This window comes from Accipiter gentilis, chromosome 32 (genome assembly GCF_929443795.1).
Source record: "Accipiter gentilis chromosome 32, bAccGen1.1, whole genome shotgun sequence".
Lineage (NCBI taxonomy): Eukaryota > Metazoa > Chordata > Aves > Accipitriformes > Accipitridae > Astur > Astur gentilis.
The window spans coordinates 13,532,343-13,551,734 of NC_064911.1; the positions used below are offsets into that span (position 1 = coordinate 13,532,343).

The 19,392-nt window shown below is 37.9% G+C and overlaps 1 protein-coding gene across 1 annotated transcript in view; it reads left to right on the plus strand.

Moving 5' to 3' along the window:
• CFAP47 (cilia and flagella associated protein 47) overlaps positions 1-19,392 on the plus strand; it is a 347,638-nt gene that overhangs the window by 255,278 nt on the left and 72,968 nt on the right. Inside the window, 3 exon segments of the mRNA XM_049834739.1 lie at positions 605-716; positions 6,806-6,910; positions 11,287-11,443. Coding sequence (XP_049690696.1) covers positions 605-716; positions 6,806-6,910; positions 11,287-11,443 — 374 coding nt within the window.

Below are 19,392 nucleotides of genomic sequence, written 5' to 3' on the forward strand. Positions count from 1 at the left end.
GGTTTGACTAAAATGTTTTATTCCAAAGTTAGATCTACAGAAAGTAAGGAAAGAAAGGCAAGACATAAATCTGCAAATTGGAACCTAGGAATAAAAGTGAAGCTGTGGTATCGGAGACACTAGGATTCGTTCCCACATCCTCCTATCGAAAAGTTAGGCATCAAGTTTAAGGCATTAAGTCTAGGCTCCTCCTGTAGACCATGAAAAGTGATTCCAGATCTTAGTGATCTACATTAAGATCAATTCTCCCTGAAAATATTTTTCTCCTTGTTGGGTATCGAGGGAGCTACAGTCCTTTTAAGCAACTAACTTAAACTAACTTCCTGGCAACTGAAGTACAGCAAGACAAATTCTGCCCTTATGAATGACCCGAGTATTAGAATGGTTATTGCTACCAGTTTTTAGTGTTATTAATCTTTATTAATAATATTAATTAATGCTGTTAAATATGTGTCCATACTAGTGGAAACATGCTAATGCAATAAACCAAAATTCTTCTTTTAAAAGTACTAGTTTTTCAAGAAAGAAAACAAGTGATGAATAATAAAATGCAATGGAAGAAGCTTTTTAATTAATGGTCATTTCATATATGTATTTTTTCCAGATGGGCTCGTATATACATACCTCTCTTCAATCCTACACATGAAACTCTGGAACTAGAAATTGTTAACAGCAATCCTAGCAATTTTTCCACTGAGACTGATCCAAAACACCCTGTAAGTAAGATTTCTGTGCTTTCACAAAAGTGATAGAAGAGAGCCTTCTTTTCAGAACATATTGAATTGTGCATCATACTGTGGGTTCAGAACACACAACATAGTCTCAAGAATTAGAGGCATTGTAAGTATGTATTCCAGAGATTTTATAGTTTAAGGATGAAAACAATTAAACTTGAAGAACAATGCAAGTTGAAGTATAGATGTTTTTTTCCCCTGGAATGCTTTGTGGAATGGTTTTGAGAAGCACTGCAGTGTTGGTTGCAAATAATATTCAGGAGATAATAGAAGAAGAGGTTGTAAACAAACCAGCTGTATTAGAAGCTTCACAAGTTTCTAAGAATCAACAGGAGAGCTAGGTAAATATTTAGGTAAGTAGATAAAATGCTAATGTAAGAATATAAGAATATCTCATAGTTATGGCAGTTATAACCAACCTGCAGAGGCTATGAATAATAATTTGATCAATTTAGCTGCAAGGAAACTTCATGTACCTGGAATACCTGGAATCATTTTATTCTCCAAACTCACATTTACCCTGAGACTGATTTCTACTGAGAAAATCTTCATCCTGCTGCTATTATGTACACTACTTTTTCCTCCTCCACCACAGTTCTTCCATCTTGCTGCCTAACATTTTTGTCCTTTTGAGGACCGAGAGTTATATAGATTTCATGTTTTTATTGAGATTGCCTAGAGTTCTAGATGGTCAAGATTCTGAAAAATATTTGTTATTGACCATTGATTACTAGTTAATAATACAGGTCCTATAAAGAACTCTTTGGAGGTTGCTGACAACTAACGCTATTAAATATGTGTCCTTTTTATGATGGGGAGATGAGAGAAGGGAGGACGGATGCATGGAAATTCTGGTGCAAGGGGTTAGGGGGTCCTGTTGTTAGGATGTGAATGTAGAACCTTTAATGTGAAAAAAGAAAATGAAGAAACCTGTTGCAGACAGGAAAGAAATGGTAGTTGCACCATTTCTAGATGTGAGGAAGATAATACAGGGAAGACATACACCAGAGCTGGTTTATTTGTGGAAACTGGTATAAGGCTCAGAGAGGGAGGAGAGGGATATTGTAATAAGATCCTAAAATAAAACTGAGAAGGTAGAAAATGGATTGTATGGGGAAAAATAGAGGAATGCTATAAAGTCATAACATGCACTTTTGGCTTTCAGAAACTAAACAGCTTTCAGCCTCCAATATAGCAGTACAACACGACCAAATTTTCTTAAAAGGGGCTCTAAAGCTAACAGCGAAAGGAGATCACACTTATTTACTGAACTGCCCTATATTTTGCATACATAGTATTATGTTAAATTAATAGTATAAAACTGGAAGTGTTTATTTTAGTCTGTCTTTTATCTCATGCATAATAACACATCTTCATACATTACGTTAAAACTCATCAAGTGCTCTTACTAATCATTTCATCAATTGGTATTTGAATAGGAGCTAAGAAACATAATGGATGCAACTATATTAATCATCTAGGAGTATTACTCATGTTATGTTTAGGTCATTGGCACAGAAGCAGATTAGATTTAATTATAGTGACTTTTGGCTCCTGCAGATTGCATGTTACCTTGTCCAGGAAATTAAAAAGAAAATAAAAAAATCTTCTCCTTCCAGCTTTCCTAATTTATCACCAGAGATTCACATATCACCAATAACTACATTACATTGCTTAGGAAAAGACACATTCAACACTACCTGCAGTAATTTTCTTTCTTTTCTTTCTTTTCTTAATAGAATACTCAGTCCTATATGTTGTTTATGCGTTGAATTCCAATTTACAGCAGTACTTTCAGTTAAAGGATAGCTTTGGTGAATTTGCTATAAGCAACTACCTAGCATTTATTTCATGTGTCTGTCCCTTTTTGAACTTGTTTCTTCCGTTGCAGACCCATGTTTGGAGAAGTACTGTGATTTCCTTCCCATTTTGATAACAAAGACGGGGGATGGCCTTTAAATACCTGCTGCCTCTCCTGAATATATTGCATCCTAGGTTTAGTCTGTCCATACAGCACTGCATTCAACTTCCAGAAGTTTACTACTAGTTCTTATAAACTGTAACCTGCGTTTAAGGTGTTAGTTTATATTAATGCCTGTCTCAATGTCTTTGTGATGTGTGACAGAAGTTTCCCATCTTAATTATTCAAGTTTCTGCTCTCTTTAAAGCAAATAATGCTTTCTTGTCAGCAGAAAAAATCTGGTTTGAGCAATCCTCAGATGAAATGCAGCAATAAAGAGCAAATTATTAGAACAATAGTTTGAAGATGGGATTGCCCAATTAAGATAGGTAATGTTTGAAGAGAATTAGTAGATTAATTTTAGAATTCTGCATATTCTAAATCAGTAATTTTAATGTTTCATATCGTTATTCATATTTGTTTTTATGTCATCTAAGATGCAGAATTGTTGAAGGTATTGGGCTGTCAGAAACTATCTCAAACGGATTTAATCAGTCACTGAGTTATGTTAGCTAAAACAGATTCAACACAGATTTCAGAGAAAATTTTATCTTTCCTGGAGATAATTGCCTAAGATATTAACCAAAGTTTTGACTAAAATTTCAGAATTTAAACAAATTCAAATATCATATTTATCATACTTCGATGTGTGTGTAAATTTGTTTGAGCTTCAGTTTGCAACAGAAGGCGTTACTAAAATACCACAAGGGATTATTTTCTATAGATCTGATTCAATTTCAAGTACTGACATAATTAGAAATAGGCTTTCCTGAGGTCCAGCTGAATTACTCTCAAGTATTCCTGAACTTCTGGGTGCTTAATGAAGTCTAAATGAAATTCAAAAGCTTTAAATCTCGTCAGCTTCATGTAAATTAGAAGCAGCTCCATCACCTACTTTGTAAACTGATGAAAATGAGAAAAATGTACATATCTTGTTAGGAGCTGTGCAATTGTAGCCTGAAACAGCTTTAAATGGAATATACGATGTTGGTTTTCTTTCAATAATTTGATAAAGGTTTTCAAGGATTTCCTTTAATGTGATTTGGATTCTTATGTCTTTTTTCTTTCTTTCTTTTTTTTTTTAACAAGTTACACCTAATTTTTGTTTCCCGTCTTGTCAACCTTACAGTCTATGGATTAACTTAACATCTTTAGAAATGCTGCCAAATTCTCAAAAAGTTGGAACAGAAGTGAACTCCCCTAAGTTTGCTGCAAAATTCCTAATTTGTTTTTCATTAGCATGTTGGGCATTATGAGTTTCTGGGGGAACAGTCATTGGGATGTTGAGTTTCATGTTTCTTTCCTAACCACAGCTTGCTTTATCTCTGGTAGAGAAGGATTCATGTTCAGCATTTAACAGATGAAAATTATCAATCATCGGTAATGCTACGTTCCCCAACTTACTTCTTTCCCTCTATATAAATACATGGACAGATTTCACATGTATGTCTATTATATTTATACACGCATATATTTATGATGTAACTTAAATGTACAAAAACCTCTTACAAATGGGGTATTGCCAAAAAGAAACATGCTTTCACTGTAAGTCTTCAGATTGCTGTTCTCCTGGCTTGTAGCTAGCCTAAACCTTTTTCTTGAAGCTGCTTCCATCCTAATTGGCTATCAAACAGAATTTTTTGGGGAGGAAAAATAACTCAATAAAGAAGGGCTGGCAGAGAGGAGTGCAGTCTCAAAGTCTCTGTGGGCAAGCTTTATTAGTTTCTTAACGGCCGAGAGTATTGTTTTGTGCAGCGTAGAGAATACACTTTTAGATTTAATGAAAAATTTCCCTCCTTTGTTGGATTTATAAGAGGAATAATGTATGTGTATTTGCTCAGTCTTCTTCAGACTCGGTTTCTGTATTTGAACAGTTATATCTGAGACCTGATGGTACCAGTGTCCTTTCACATGGGTGTCTTGGTAGACACTTGTTTATTTAAACAAAATGAAAGGCAGGGCATGGGTTAACTTTAGCATATTTTATTGAATGATTGTGGCAAAGTATTACCTTCTTTAAACATCTTGTTAGTGTTATTTCTCAATTCTAGTTTTTAAAGCAATTTATTCTTTGGTTTTCAGTAGAAAGTAAGTTCTTTTTTTTTTACCCAGCTCTTTATTTCAAAGAAAATTACTTTCTGGATACAGTAAAACATCATACTGTGTAATATAAAATGATTTTTTTAAAACAGATCTATAACATAAAAAATAAAAATCTTTCCTGCTTTCAGAGCAGGCAGTGTGCTGGGTTATCATAACTCCGTGTTGATTATTTAGATTCATTGTGGCAGTGCATTTTCTGTGTAATGATAATATGTCAAGTAATGCTTATTGAAAATGGAATTCCAGTCTGTTTTCATCTTTATGGGAGAGTTATTATTCCAAAAAATGTAGATTGCTTAGTGAAATTACTAAAATTTTTAAAATTGTATTTTTAATTTCATCATGTATTTTTATGCTGTGACAACCTGTATTTACCTTGCTTTTTTGTTTCGTTCAAAAGTATTTGGGAGGGGGTAATCAATAAGGTTCTTTCTCCATTTGTAAGTCTGCATTTGATAAATGGGGCTGGCTGGTTTGGACAAAGTAGGTAGGAACTAGACTGCAAATGAAAATAGAAAGTCTCAAAAAAAAGGTCTCTGGATACTGAGCATGCCCAGGAACTCCCTGAGAAATGAGCTGCTCAGGCTCCTTTTAGATGACGAACAGCTAAATGAACTCCGGGCAGTGGGGCGGGTGGGAATGGAGGTGGTTTGTGGGAGGTGGCTCTCCCCAAATCCGTTATTCTGGGTAATACAGAAACCTTACAGAGGTGACAAGAGGGGGAGGGCGGCAGTTGACTGCTGGTGGCAGTAACCACCCGTAGGAATACCCGTTGTTGAAGGCACACCAGCATCCCAGTCCATAATTGTGCCGGTACCCTATAGACACACTTAGAAGCTGACTGGCAGGACCAGGATCCAGCTCCGAGATGGCAGGGAAAGCCGTGGGGCAGCGAGGAAAAGCAACATAAACCTCATCAGGGGCCTCTGCCCTGGGCTGGGAGCGGACACCTCTGTCCCTACTTCATCCTCTGGGGTCTCCAGTTGGCCTCAGCGCTGTGGCCATGGCCAGCGGTCCTGGTGCCCCAGTTGGCCCCTGTCCCCGTCAGGGGCTGGATGTGGTGGGACAGTAGGAAACAAAAAATGAATGTTTTAATAACTCCTGTTCACTGCCTGTTAGCGGCTCATTCTTCCAGGGCTGACATTTCCTTTATAAGAGGGCTTGTCGGTGCCAGCTGTTGTAGGTTGTTGTTTTGACCTTTATTAGTTGTAAATTATATTCATTTTATAAAGTACAGCAAGAGTGTCCATAATTCCAATCAATTTTCTTTTTCTATCTTCTTACATGCAAACATTATTTAAACAAGTATGATATTAAAAGGCTAGTACTTTTTTTTTTTTAATTAAAAAAAATAGACGCGGTAATTGTGTATTCAGTGATTCTAGCTGATCATTCCCTCAATGCATTGGCATTTTTATTATTCATAATTCTGTTCTTTCACTGCTTTTCTAGTTCTTAAAAACATTTATGACCCCATTGTAGTCAGCTACTTTGCTTTTCCCTGTGCTATCGAGACTCGAGTAGTATACTTCAGATGAAGAGAAACCTAGCAACATCATTTACAATGTTAGTTTAGATAAAGGAAAGCAGAAGAGAGACGAAGCACTGGTTTATTAAAACCTACCATGTATTTCCCTTATAAGCCAGTTCGTGTCTTTGGAGGTCAATGTGATAACCTTTTAGTGGCATCGGTGCGATCAGACACCACAGTCATGTTTGAATGGTGCTTGTGAGATCCGCTGTCCATGTCCTTGGAGCGATCTGTAACAGCAGCTCTGTAGTTTCTGGGGAATGAACGTGCAGTGACTGCCACGAAGATCGTTTACTGCAATACACTTGCTGCCTTAGCTGCCTGCGCGTGCTGAGGGGACAGAAAGCATCTGGTGGAACACATTAATCACGTAAACATCAACCCTGTAGATACAAAGCACAAAACAGAAACAGACTCCAAAAATTGATTTTTTTTCACCCCCTCTCTTTCCTTTGCTTCTTTCTTGTATTTCTACAGCTGATTGTCGCTCCTCATTCCACCACTGAAGTACCTGTGCAATTCTGTCCGTCTGCCCTTGGAAGAGGCAATCACAAGGCATCAATAACCTTCAGATGTTCACAGGTATGATACTGTGTTTGCTGCCCACAATACTTGGAATTCAGATTAGATAATATTTTTAATAGGCACGTAAGTAAGGGTTTCAGTCTGTAGGTCAAGTTGAAATTTAATGACTGGATGCATAATGAAAAAGCAAATGCAAAGATGTTCAAAAGTTATAATTTGTTTTAACCTTAGTTTTACACAGAAATTATTCTATTTACAGGATTAAAATGTGGCGTAATGGCCTAGGAGCTAGAATAAGTAATGAATAATTTTAGCTTTCTTGGTAATTAGTTCTGCTGTTTTTAACACCAGAAGACCAGCACTTCTTAGCATTGTGACCCCTGAAATTAAATTTCTTGATGTTTTTCCCAACCCAAAACAAGATTAAATTGTTTCATTTTTTATCTGATCTGAATTTTGGAAGGTCATGCACTTGAAAAAGTGACTTCTTCCTTTCAGTTTATTTGAAAATGGTTTTTACTTTGAGCATCTTAGAATTGTTGACATTGTTTTCTGTGAATTTTCCTGATTTTAAACAAGTAAATAGAGAAACATGAGTCATCAACATGACCTACTAGCTGATTAAAAATTACAACTGGAAACAAAAAGGAAAACTGATAATAGGATGTAAATGACAATATTTAATCACATGAGCTGTGGTTGAATGAAGCGTTTGCTTTCTCTGCAATTTCCTCTCTGTATTCTTTTTGGACTTTCAGATATCCTAATAGACTGCTGACCTGTGAATTACTCCAGTGCTACCAGGAGTTTTCAGTAGTGTTTTAAGTAATACTGCAAAAGCAAATATTCTTTTATATGAAGAAAACAAATAGTGAAGGAAGTGATGTGACAATTTTTTTTCCTGATAAAGTATGTGGAACAGACAGGTTATTTGTAGGTGGTGTTAACACAGCGTTTATTTTCAGGATCTCTCTTCTTAAATATTTATTAAGGATAAAAACAAGGAGACAGCAATTCTCTTATGAACAGTGTATATCCAAGGCCAGTGCAAGAGGACAGAATGTCCTTATCTTGTCTGGATCCTAATGGTACACAGAAATCTTATCTATATTTAAAAAAGAAAAAAAGAAATTTTTCACCAAATACAGAAGCAATAAAACATTAGAATGATTCATTTAAACCTTTCAGGATCAAATTGAGCCCTGCCACCTGAATCTTCTCATCCAGTGCATCTCACTTCAAGTAATGGCAAATCTCCAAGTTTTTATCTGCAGTGAACTTCAGTCAGTATCCCATCCTTCTATCTGCTTTGTCCAGACCCCTTTAACCATTTCAGTATATTGCCATAACCTTTGTGCTCTTTTTATGCCTGAATCTTTTGAATTTAGTAAGTTTTTGTTCATTTTCACGGCTACAGTCCTTACTAAATTAATCCCAGACTATTTTGGTTTGCTAATTGTTATACTGATAGCCGACACTGAATATTTGCACACATGTAATTGCCCTTTTTAATGAAAACTTGAAGACCATTTCTCATCAGTGGAGGATGCCTCAAACAACTTTTAATGTAACCCCCCCACCCTGACATTGATTTTCCTCCCTTGATTTCTGTGATTAAATATATCTGAATGGACACTTAAGCCATCTGATGGCTGAATAGCTGACTAATCTAAAATCAGTTAATGACAGTTCTTACAGGATAAGCCTTAACTATTTCTGATTGTGCGTCTTTGCTGAACTGAGAGAAACTGCTCCGTGCTATTACCTGCTTCGTTTGTTTCTGGTTTGAAGCTGTATGAAGAGCTCTTCACAAATTGAATCCGAGTTTAACTCTAATCATTGCGAAAATCCGAAATTAAGTTTGTTGGGACAGCACAACGGAAAGGTCAGCTTGAACCTAACCCACACCCACAGTTCTAACCTATCTGTATTATCCTATTCTTTTACCACATTGCTAGCATCCAGGTGTAATGCAGGGCATTTAACAGTAGTAATATTAGAGAGAAACTGAGCACAATATTAGATCCTATCTTGTATTATTTGCCTTAGGATTCTGGGGGTTTTTAGTCTTTTTTTCCTCTTGATTTCTTGCACTGAGCATACATGATCTTGAGCTCCATCACAAAGCGGGTCAGTGAGGAACAGTAACTGCAGGTCAGGCAAGGCAGGCCTGTCCTATAATCTGTATAATGTTTTGTTTGTCTTGTTTTATTTTCCAGACTGACTGCTAATTTTGTTTGGCTCCTTCTTTAGCTGCTCAGTTTGACAAAGTTTCAGTGTGTTGTTTTAAAGGCGCTCAGCACTTGAAGCAATGGCGTTCGAAATGGCTCTGCTCGTTAACCACGAAAAATCAGAAGCTCAAACTTGATCTTTACAGCTCACCTGCACAAAATATGAACATGTGCACTCCTCCCACCCCTGCACTGTACCTCAGTGTAAAATTACTTGCTATGAACAAGGTGGCTGACACAAATTTACGGTGGGCATGGAAAGCAGTTAGGCTAATATTGCCTCGTAACCTCTGTATTAAGAGGTTTGTTTTTTAAAAAAATTATCGTTACTGGCTAAGTAAGCACCAAGTATCGATAACAAGCCGGTGTAGACCGGTAATAGCTTGACACATCCAGCTTTCTGAAAACATGGTCTGCTGGAGTGCTCATGCCCGTGTTCTGGTCCTTCAAAATAAGCCTGCAAAGTGTGCTCAGCCTTTTGTTCACGTTTAACTTCTTGAGGCCGATGTGGTAAGGAAGCACGAGTCAGGAACACAAATGCTGTGGCATACTGGCTTGGCAACTGTTGGGCAGGTTCTTGTTGACTACGACCAGCAGAGGGGCTTCACCAAAAAATTAGTCCTGTGTTGCTTCAAAGTCTATTCGCCTTGCCGTCAGAATCTGAACAGTGAGCGGTGGTAGCCTCCTGCTCATGAAGCTGTAACCGTGAACGGGCTATGGTTAAGGCAACAATAACAAAACAAATTGTAATTTTAAAGGGAGGTAGATTTAATTCTTATTAGTCTGAGTAATACAGAAGTTCCTGCAAACCAGGTGTTATAAATCACTGTCTAAATCCTAAACAAAACACAGGCTCTACCTCTATATTCTGACTTTTAGTATTGGGTAGTCCCTATGTCAGTATATAAACAGTTCTTCCATCTTTTTTTCTTTTTTTTTAATTAAAATCCTGTAGCCTTGGATGACTTTTACCAAAAACTTTCCTTCAATAAGATTAAGATGTCTTTTTTCTTGTTGGATTGAATGTTTCTCTGTAAAATGATAATAAAGGCACACAGTTTTGCTGCCAAAGCTGTTTTCTGAAGACTTACGATGCGCCATTTTATTTATCCCTGTGTATGCTGAGAAGTCTCAGTATATTAGTCACTTTTTACTGTAGGTATTTTCAGATTTGTTGTTAGATTTGTGAACCCTGTCTATTACAGATTTTCCTTATATTTTTCAGACAGGCTATGCAGAAGTAAATGCAATATTTCAGATAATGAAAATAGTGTTTTGATTTTATTTATTATTTTCTATTCTCTTTGTGATGCATACCTTTTTGAGTGATAATGAACAAAACAGATCAAAGGGTCACTTTGAGCAGTTTGTAATAAGCCTCAGATTTTAGTCTGTATTGTTATTATTTAAAGGCAGCAACATGAATGTACAAATTAAACATTTTCCTTAAAATAATGGTAGTATCTTTATATTTACCATTCACCTTTGCTGCTCATTCACCTTTAAAGGTTCCATAATAAGTGGCATTATCAACATCAATCTTCATAATCTAAAAAGAGTAAATGTGGGGCAGGCAACTCTTTACTGTCATGCTGAAATAAATGATCAAATTTAACACATTAATGTAATTATATTTTTCTTCTTTTTTTTTTTCTGCTGTGGTGATACTCTGTATCTACTAGTTCTTTCCAATATTCTCAATTCTTCTGTGCAGAGTGGTTAATGCTCTTTATTATCTTTGGAGTAACAATTTTAGCTTTTTGTATCATTCTAGTGCTGTCCCATCAAAGAATTATTTTCCTTCTTCCTTCATCTTCTGAAGAGAACTTCTCACTTTATCTGCTTTCAGGTTCTAATATACATGCTTTGAATTGTCCTCTTGCAACCACCTACATCTTTCCATTCACTACACTGGAAGCTCTGAGTAGCTACATGGAAGTTAAATACTCTGTGCTCAGAGTAGCACAGAAGTTAAATGCAGAGGAGATGTGAACATCTCCCACTACTAATTTCCAGACAGCAATACCTAGAGTAACATAACAGCTTGAGTGAAGGAGAAAGAAAAAGAGAAAAAAAAGTGTTCAACAGCAGTTCACTTTTACAACAGAAAAGAGACATAGAACACTAGAAGAAAGAAGCAGGCAAAATGCCTTTAAAATGTACAGAGCTGATAATAAATAATGATACATGTTTCATTTACAGCTTAAAGAGTGGATATTTTACCTTTTCGGTACTGGTCTTCCTCCTCAGCTGATGGAACCAACCAGCATCAGTGCATGCATTGGCCAGCATTCTTTTGTCATCATATCCTTCAAAAATCCAACTCCTGAAAACGTGGTCGTAGATGTCATGCTGACAGGTACAGGGGTTTGGATTTTTTTGGGGTGGGGAGAGGAACTTAAGCTCCTTGGGTCGCATTAAAAGTGTGAGTGGGATGCAATTACGTTTACCTCCTGCCATTTCCTGGCAACAGAGATATCGTGTATCATTCACGTCTGCCTTGAAAAGCTCTTTAGACTGTGCTGTGGGAGCTAAGAAATAACACAAACCTTTAACAACTGTTCACAGTAGACCTCTTAGCTCATACAGCCTCATGTATACATGCAGCCAGTTGTTGGCTGTGGACTGCGCTGTAGCATTTAGGCAATAGGAGACCCCTGGGGTGTGTTTTGGGAGCTGTACATCTAAGCCAAATAGCTAATGTTTTATTTTGGTTTTGTTCTTCAGTTATTTTCCAAAATATTTTATATTATTTTGTCAGATTCTAGATAGCTAAAGGAGTTAGTAATGGCAAAAATATTTGAGTTTTTTTCTGATTGACCTTCCAAGCAAGTATATTTCAGCAATATTTTCAAACATACTTTAAAAATAAGATCCAGAATTTCCAAAGATCGTCAAGTCACTGTCCATACTGAGATTTCACAAATACTGTAGAACTCAAGTTTGAAGTCCCGGATTCTCCTTGATGACTGAAATTTACTTAGTGAAATTTCACTCTGAGTGAAGCAGAGAGCTTTAGAATGTTCTCTGAATCTCCACCTAGTCCAACGTAACATGTAGCATCAAAAAACAGGTGCCAAAGCTTTTCCTCCCATCTACGTATAACAAAAACTGAAGATAAACCTTTCAGTGGCCCCAACAGAGACCCCATGGATGGGGAAACAGAATAGCAAAAGCAAACCTCTGCAAAAGTAAGTTTTAAGCCACGTTTACACACTCACGCTATGATTTGGGGTTTGTGGCACATAAAGTGAAGAAATGTGACTTTAAAAATGTAGATTCATGTTTATTTGTTGTACTGAACTCATGCTATTTAATCACACTTTCTGAGACGTGAATTAGAAATACAGAAGTACAGCTTTGGCTACATGTGTAGTTAATATACAGAGGATTTTGGAGATTCTTTTACCTAAATGGTGCCTGGTCAAGAGCATTTTGGTCTCATGACTGAACGCTCTATACTTTTGCTGACCAAGATTTTTTGGCAGACTTGAGTGCTGTTTCCAATGTTTAACTGCTAAAATATTTTCATTCACGACTGTCACAAAATAGAGTCCATTCGTAAACAATCAGACCACTTCTGAGTTTCTGTTGAGGTACTCTTCTGGACAACAGTAAAGGAAGAAGCAGTATGCAGTGGATCCACTGTTTACAGGCTAAGAAAATCACAGCCAAAATTTGCCTGCTGAGTAGGGGACCTGGCAGAAAGGGGAACAGAGCGTGTCCAACGTCCTATTTATCTGACATCTAGGCACCCTTAAGTGACAAGGAGCATTGCAGACTGGGTTTGCAGACAGTAAGAGGGCAGTTGATGCTGCAGTTGGCATTCAGTGCGCATACAGAAGGCTCAGAAGTGCTGCTCATAGTCGAAAAGGACGCATAAATGTTGACAACGCACCACAGGAGCCGCTCTCAGGTGCTGGATGGTGCCATCATTACTTCTGTAATCTAAATGGAAGTCCTGAGGGTGGATGCTACAACCCTGGTCTGAGGCAGTTGGGGGTTCTCAAGGTTTCTCCCTGGCACTGTGCTATGAAAGGCAACGACCTCACCGGTCAGAGGTGTGTTCTGGTAGAATTCCTGTGGTGCCAGATGCAGGAGCTTTATTGCGTCAAGGTTAATGAACCAAGAGATTGACAGGATCTTTGCAGAGACTCTGCAGATACGAGACCCCAAACCCTTCAAGGCTGAGAAATTTGGTGTGACCAAAAGAAGACAGAAGCATCAAGAAGACGCAGAGTCCCAGCAGTGGGGAAGTCTCCATTTCCATCTGCAGCTGTTCCTCCAAAGAGGAGGTTCAGAGTTCTGGAGGAGAGGAAGGGAAAAAAAAGTTCCACTGAGGGAGAAGAGTCTGGGCTGAGCATCTCAGGTTTTTCGATTAGAACCAGCACTATTAAATAGGGAACAATGAGTTTCCTAGTCGTTGAATTTTTCTTCCTCCAGGGGACAAAACCTGCCAATTTCCATAACAGTGTATCATTTCAGGAAGTCTTCTGCTTTTCTGGAGCTCAAATCTGAGATGCTGCAGAAAAGATTGCCAAGGCTTATCCGACCTTGCAGTTACTATACCTTACTGTTCATTCATACAGCAAATACATGGATCTATACACCCTGTACAGCCAAGGAAACATTGAACAGATTGAAGGAGACTAGCATGTTCTGTGGGCATTCTTTCCTCAAATATTTGTGCATGCATTTGCATAGAGCTTGGGCAGCAAAAAGGAAAACCGGGAAGAGCAGCAATTCCAGGCCAGTTGCAAGGCTGCAATGTGATCAGTTGTGAAGACAGTCAGTGACAGTGTGCGCAGTCGGAGCATGGTTGTGGACGAGTGCAGGCTGTTTAGAAAGGATAGAGAGGTCAAATTTGGTCACTTGTATAGCTTAGGCTTCTGTGACCATAAGATGATTATTCATGCTTATTCAAGTCTCTGTACGCTAAAGTACAGAAAGGTACTCAGAGCTGCATCAGTTTTGCAGAAAATTTATTAACAGCTTAGGAGTGAACTGTCTGATTACTTAGGAGGACTGAGAATTTCAGCAGAAGACCCGATTTAGCAGTGCAGGGACCCTCTCGGTGAACTAACATACAAAAAGGAAGCATATGCTGCTGTGTATATGTGGCACTAAGAATGTATTAACAGTCTAATCAAAGTCTTAGGTCTACTCAAACTATAAATGATGAGATATTATCAGTCCAACTACAATGATAGTAGCTGTCAGGGAGCAGCAAGAACAGGCAGTAACAAAGTAAGGCAGGCGCCAAAGGTGACAACAAGACTGGCAGAGGCCCTTTCAAACAGCGATTGCGATCCCACAGCATCAAACCAAGAAGACCATAGCAGGTCTGGTGGCAGTAACCAATTTCAGCCAATAATCTAGTGACTGACAGCCAAATCCACAGTGAGAAGGCAAGTCTGTGATCAAGCCAGGAAACCAAGTAGGCTAGGCTTGGCAAGAGCTATGGCCAGAGACAGCATGCCTAGGACGTTGCTTGGGCAAGGATGGACAGCAGCAACCTGAGTTTAAATGCAACTCATGCCAGTGGGTGGAAGCCCCAGAAGCTACTCGCTCACGACTTAGCTGTTTTCAGAGAAGTCTGTTACCAGATTGTACAGCTGCACTGTATCAGAGCAGATCTTGAACGCAGGCAGCTACAGCCTTGTGTGTGGAGAAGAGGTTAGAGAGAATTTCGGAGAATGGTTGTTGGCTGGATGGATAAATTAACATACATCGCTCAACTCAGGGCCCTGGCCACTAATGCTTTTAGTCCAAATTATCCAGTTAATGCTAATTACTGCTGATATATACAAATCTTCTCATATCTACCTTGTATTACTTCACAGGAAATTACCAGAGAGAGTCATCAACACCCTAGGTTCTTCACTGGGAAGGAAATGTTGATAAAATGCCAGTTTCTTCCTTCTCAGTCTTGGAGCTGCTTGATGTTATTTTTATATGTTTCCAAAAGGGTCTGTTGTGACACTTGCTTTCTTATTGATCCCCAGGTTTGTTTCCACAATGACCCTTTCATTTTGTTAGGTCTTTACCATATATTGTATGATTTCTTTAGGATAATACCACAAAACTATGTATCACTAGGCCGAAGCTGAAAACCAAATCAGGCAACAGTTGGCACTTCCAGCTATGTGCTGTTACAGCTAAAATAGCTCAAGTCCAAACAAGGTGTGACAAGTCCTTGATGCTTTGCACTGTTGACTTGGTAGAAAGCCCCTGTGGCCTGTTACTAGCAGTGGCAATAATGTATTCCCTGCACTACACCTAGATGAGGTGGAAGGAAGAAAAGGTAACAAAAGGCAAATGTAAAAGTACCATGAGGATACTTACCAAAAACCCAAGAAGGCCAAAGCCCATTAGGTGTGACAACGTAACAGGGAAAGTATAGGCTCACAAGAAGGTATACTAGTTGCATAAAGAAGCTGAGGGAAAATGCAGACAGGTCCATTGATGGATGGGGGAGAATCAACTAGTTACGGACAATGCAGAAAAGGCTGAAGTGCTCAGTGCTTTTCTTTGCCTTAGTCTTTGCAAGCAAAACTTGTTTCCAAAACAGCATGTGCTGATTTGGTTTGAAGGGGAGATGGGCAGCTCGTAGGGGAGCAACAGGCTGTGGACTTCTTAGGGCAGCTGGGTACATTCAGATCCACAAGTCCAGATGAAGTTCACAGAATGATAAAAGAGTTGGCCAATGTGATTGTGAGGCTGTGGTTCTCTATGAAAATTCATGCTGATCAGGAGATGTTTCTGTTGACTGGGAAAAGGCTACATTATTTCCTTCTTTGAAAAATGATAGAAGGAAGACTGAAGGAGTGGTAGGTTGATCAGCCTCACCTTAGCCCCTGGTAGAATCATGGGAGACATCCTTTTGTGGTTTGCGTAGCCCGTGAATTGCATATCCTCTTGCAGTCCATTTCCAAGCACATGAAGGTCAAGAAGGTAATCAGGAGTAGTCAAATGGGTTCGTTAAGTGCAAATCACGATTGACTAACATGATTGCCTTCTATATGTAAATGAGTGATTATGCAAATGAGGGAGGAGCAGTGGCTGTAATATAGGACGATTTAGTAAGGCTTTTGTCATTGTTTCCTGTAGCATTCTTTGGAAGCTAAGGAATTCTAGGCTTGATGAATAGACTGCTGAGTGAGTTGAAAACTTGGCTGAATTATTGGTCTCAAGTGATAATGATCAACATCTTGACAGTCAACTGCTGGCTGGTAATGAGTGTAGTACCCCAGGGGTCAGCACTGGGGCCTGTATTATTCAAGACCTTTATTAACGACATGGATGGTGACAGAGAGTGCAATGTAAATTAGGGGAAGCGCCTGACATGATGGATGGTAGGGCTTCAGTCCAGAGGTACTTTGATAAATTATTGGTGTAACTTTTTTTGAATTGCTTTTGTTCGTCAACTCATCATCCATGGAGCAGCTTGAAGATACAGTAAACTTTTACATTGTTAGTAAAGCAATTTTCCTTCTAAAATGTTAAGTCTTTGTATTTTGCCCTCTCGTTCCATCTACCCTTTGTGCTTATCTTAGCTCAGACGCTTATAGAAGCACTGTGAATTCCTAGCTGTGCAACCCACCTTATTTGACCAGGAGGTAACCGATTATATAATCTCTTGATGTGTAGGTGTGTATTACATATGTGGTATGAAGGTTGCCATTACACCTCATGGAGCGCAGCATGCTTTGTTCTAGTGTAAAGTGCAAGCTGGTATTCTGATTTGTACAAGAGCAGTTATGAGAAACAAGCTTCTTGGCTTGTTAAGCACAAATCTAGTGCTGGATAGCATAGTTTAGTACTCTAATACTACTATTATTTGTAAACAAGCTAATCTAACACGCTCTTCACAAAACATGGAGAAGAACGATCAAACTTATCCACAATGCAATTTCATCAGAAATTATTTCTAGAGCTTAAATATTGGCACTAAAACCTAGTGAACTGTGATGTTCTGAGAAACTAGCAGAACCTACATTGCTTAAGTATTTTGGTGAAAACATAGTTATCTCTCTAACTATAGAGCATTAATTTGTCCCAGGGAGATTTTCAGTAATAGAGACAGTGCAGAGGTAACTGGCTTAGACAGTAAAAGACTGATGTTGGGTTTTATGCACGAGAAGTTTTCAGTCTTCATTTTTCTTTACACATCAGTAGACCTGACATGATGATGATCTAATGTTTCTGTGATCTGTGGAATTATGAAAAGTTTTCTTTGAAAAAATAAATTTTGTACTGTGATCTTTATGGAAGTGAAACCATACTTGTCTTTAAAAGCTGTCTCAAATTTGTTAATCAGCTTAATACATAATGTTAATTTTCTAGTTCAGTTTCTGCTGGTGAACTGTAAGTAAAGTTTGCTTATCTTTAATCACAATAAGATAGTTGAGTTATGCATTTAAGCTGTCTTTAGACATGGTTGTGCATGCTATGATTTGCTCTCTGTACGAATTTTTACTGCAATTCCTATTTCCTTCTTTCAAGAGGAAGAGAAATGTAGTCTTATGAGCAAAGTCATGGATGCATAAATTCAGCTTAGTATTTCTGGCCATTACATACCCTGGGAAATAATTTCCATAGTGGCCTAAATATTTAGTTGAACTTTCATGTTCTCGAGACAAAGTTTACCTGCAAAGAAAGCAAATAGTATTTTAATATATTAACTTTGATATTTTATATAGCATAGCAATGCAGATATGTTAGCCCCGTGTACAGTATAAGCTAATTAACTTGGGTTTTTTCAACATTAAGAATGAATTTACCATCCTGCAAGGCTAATCGGTCTGGTGAGAAAGTTATCCTAGTATGAATACAGTACTTCTAGTACACTTCCTTCCCTACCAAGAACTGAACTTTGGTAGTTCGGAACTTGTTCTGCCACAAATTTCCCCCCGCCCCTTTTTTTCCCCTGTTTATTTTGGTTGTATCAGTTTGTTAATGAGGTGTGCAAAACTATACATTATTTCAAGATCATTTACAGTCCGAAGTTATGGAGAAGACTGGATCTCTTATCCATGTTGTGATAATCTACACTTTATTTTAATGTGTTTTGATATGAAGAGCCTATTTTTGTCCTAAGATCTCTCATAGCAGTGCAAGAATACACTTGGGAAAATACAAGCAAATTACGAATGACAGTAATATTCCTTCAGACATAACAATAGTAACCTTCCATGTGAATTAGTTAAACACAAACATTTTAGTCTGAAATAGAAAGTAGTCTTAATTTATTCCTTAAAGAGTGACAGCCTAGTCATTCTTAAAACCTGTTTTTTTCCTGAAAAATGTTAATCCAAAGAGTAGAAATGACCCTGTCAGCAGGTAACTCAAATCCACAGAAGTTTTTGGATCTATCTCTGAGAACAGACCCTTAAAACTGTAGGTTTAGTAATATAAACCCCAGGCTACTCCCGTTTTGAAACATATTACCTGATATTTTAGCATTAAAGCAAATTATTGGAATGCCTTCCTTTATTTAATCTTGCGCTGGACTCATCATGCTCATTGCTGGCGTTATTGGAGGCCAGAGAGAGGGCAGAATGGGGAAATCAACAGAAACTAGCAAGTCTGAAGGTAGAATGAAATGTTCGATTGATCTTGATCTTTGCAAATTGTGTTTCAGACCATGTGCTGCTTCTTAAGAGAATTAGAAGTGACAACAATGAAAATAGGGCATCTCAATAAAGATCAACATTTATAGGTTTACTTAATGCCTTAAAGAAGATTACAGAAGTTATCTGTATCTTGTTTTCAAGTAATATTTCATAGGCACTTTCTGCCCTAGATAGATGTGAAATTATGTTTAGTATTGCACGGTTCAGGAATTAAAATAGAAATTAATTGGAAATTGTCATATCCGGACCATTTCTGAAGCTGTCATTTGCATTTCTGAAGCTTTGTCGAACTCAAAGCACTATTTCTCAGAAAGGTTTCTTTCTGTGAATTTTGACTGATACTGTTGTACAGTCTTTTATTTTGGATAAATATAGAGCAAGTAAAACTACCTGCCATCTGATAATTTGTGATGAAGGGGTAAAATCTTGGACCTCCTAAAACTTGTTTTTTTCTTACTGAATTTAATAGCAATAAGTTTTCTTCCCAGGATTTAGATATGTACCCGTGGCTTAAATCTGCAGCTGTTATTCACATAAGCATTCATAGCTACATTAAGAATATTCATGGGAGCAATGTTTATTTGACAGCAGGTAATTTTCCCCAATATGAGCCAATGATCAGAGCTACAGAGTATGCAAACTCTTGTTACAGATGGTTTAGCAACCATTTGTA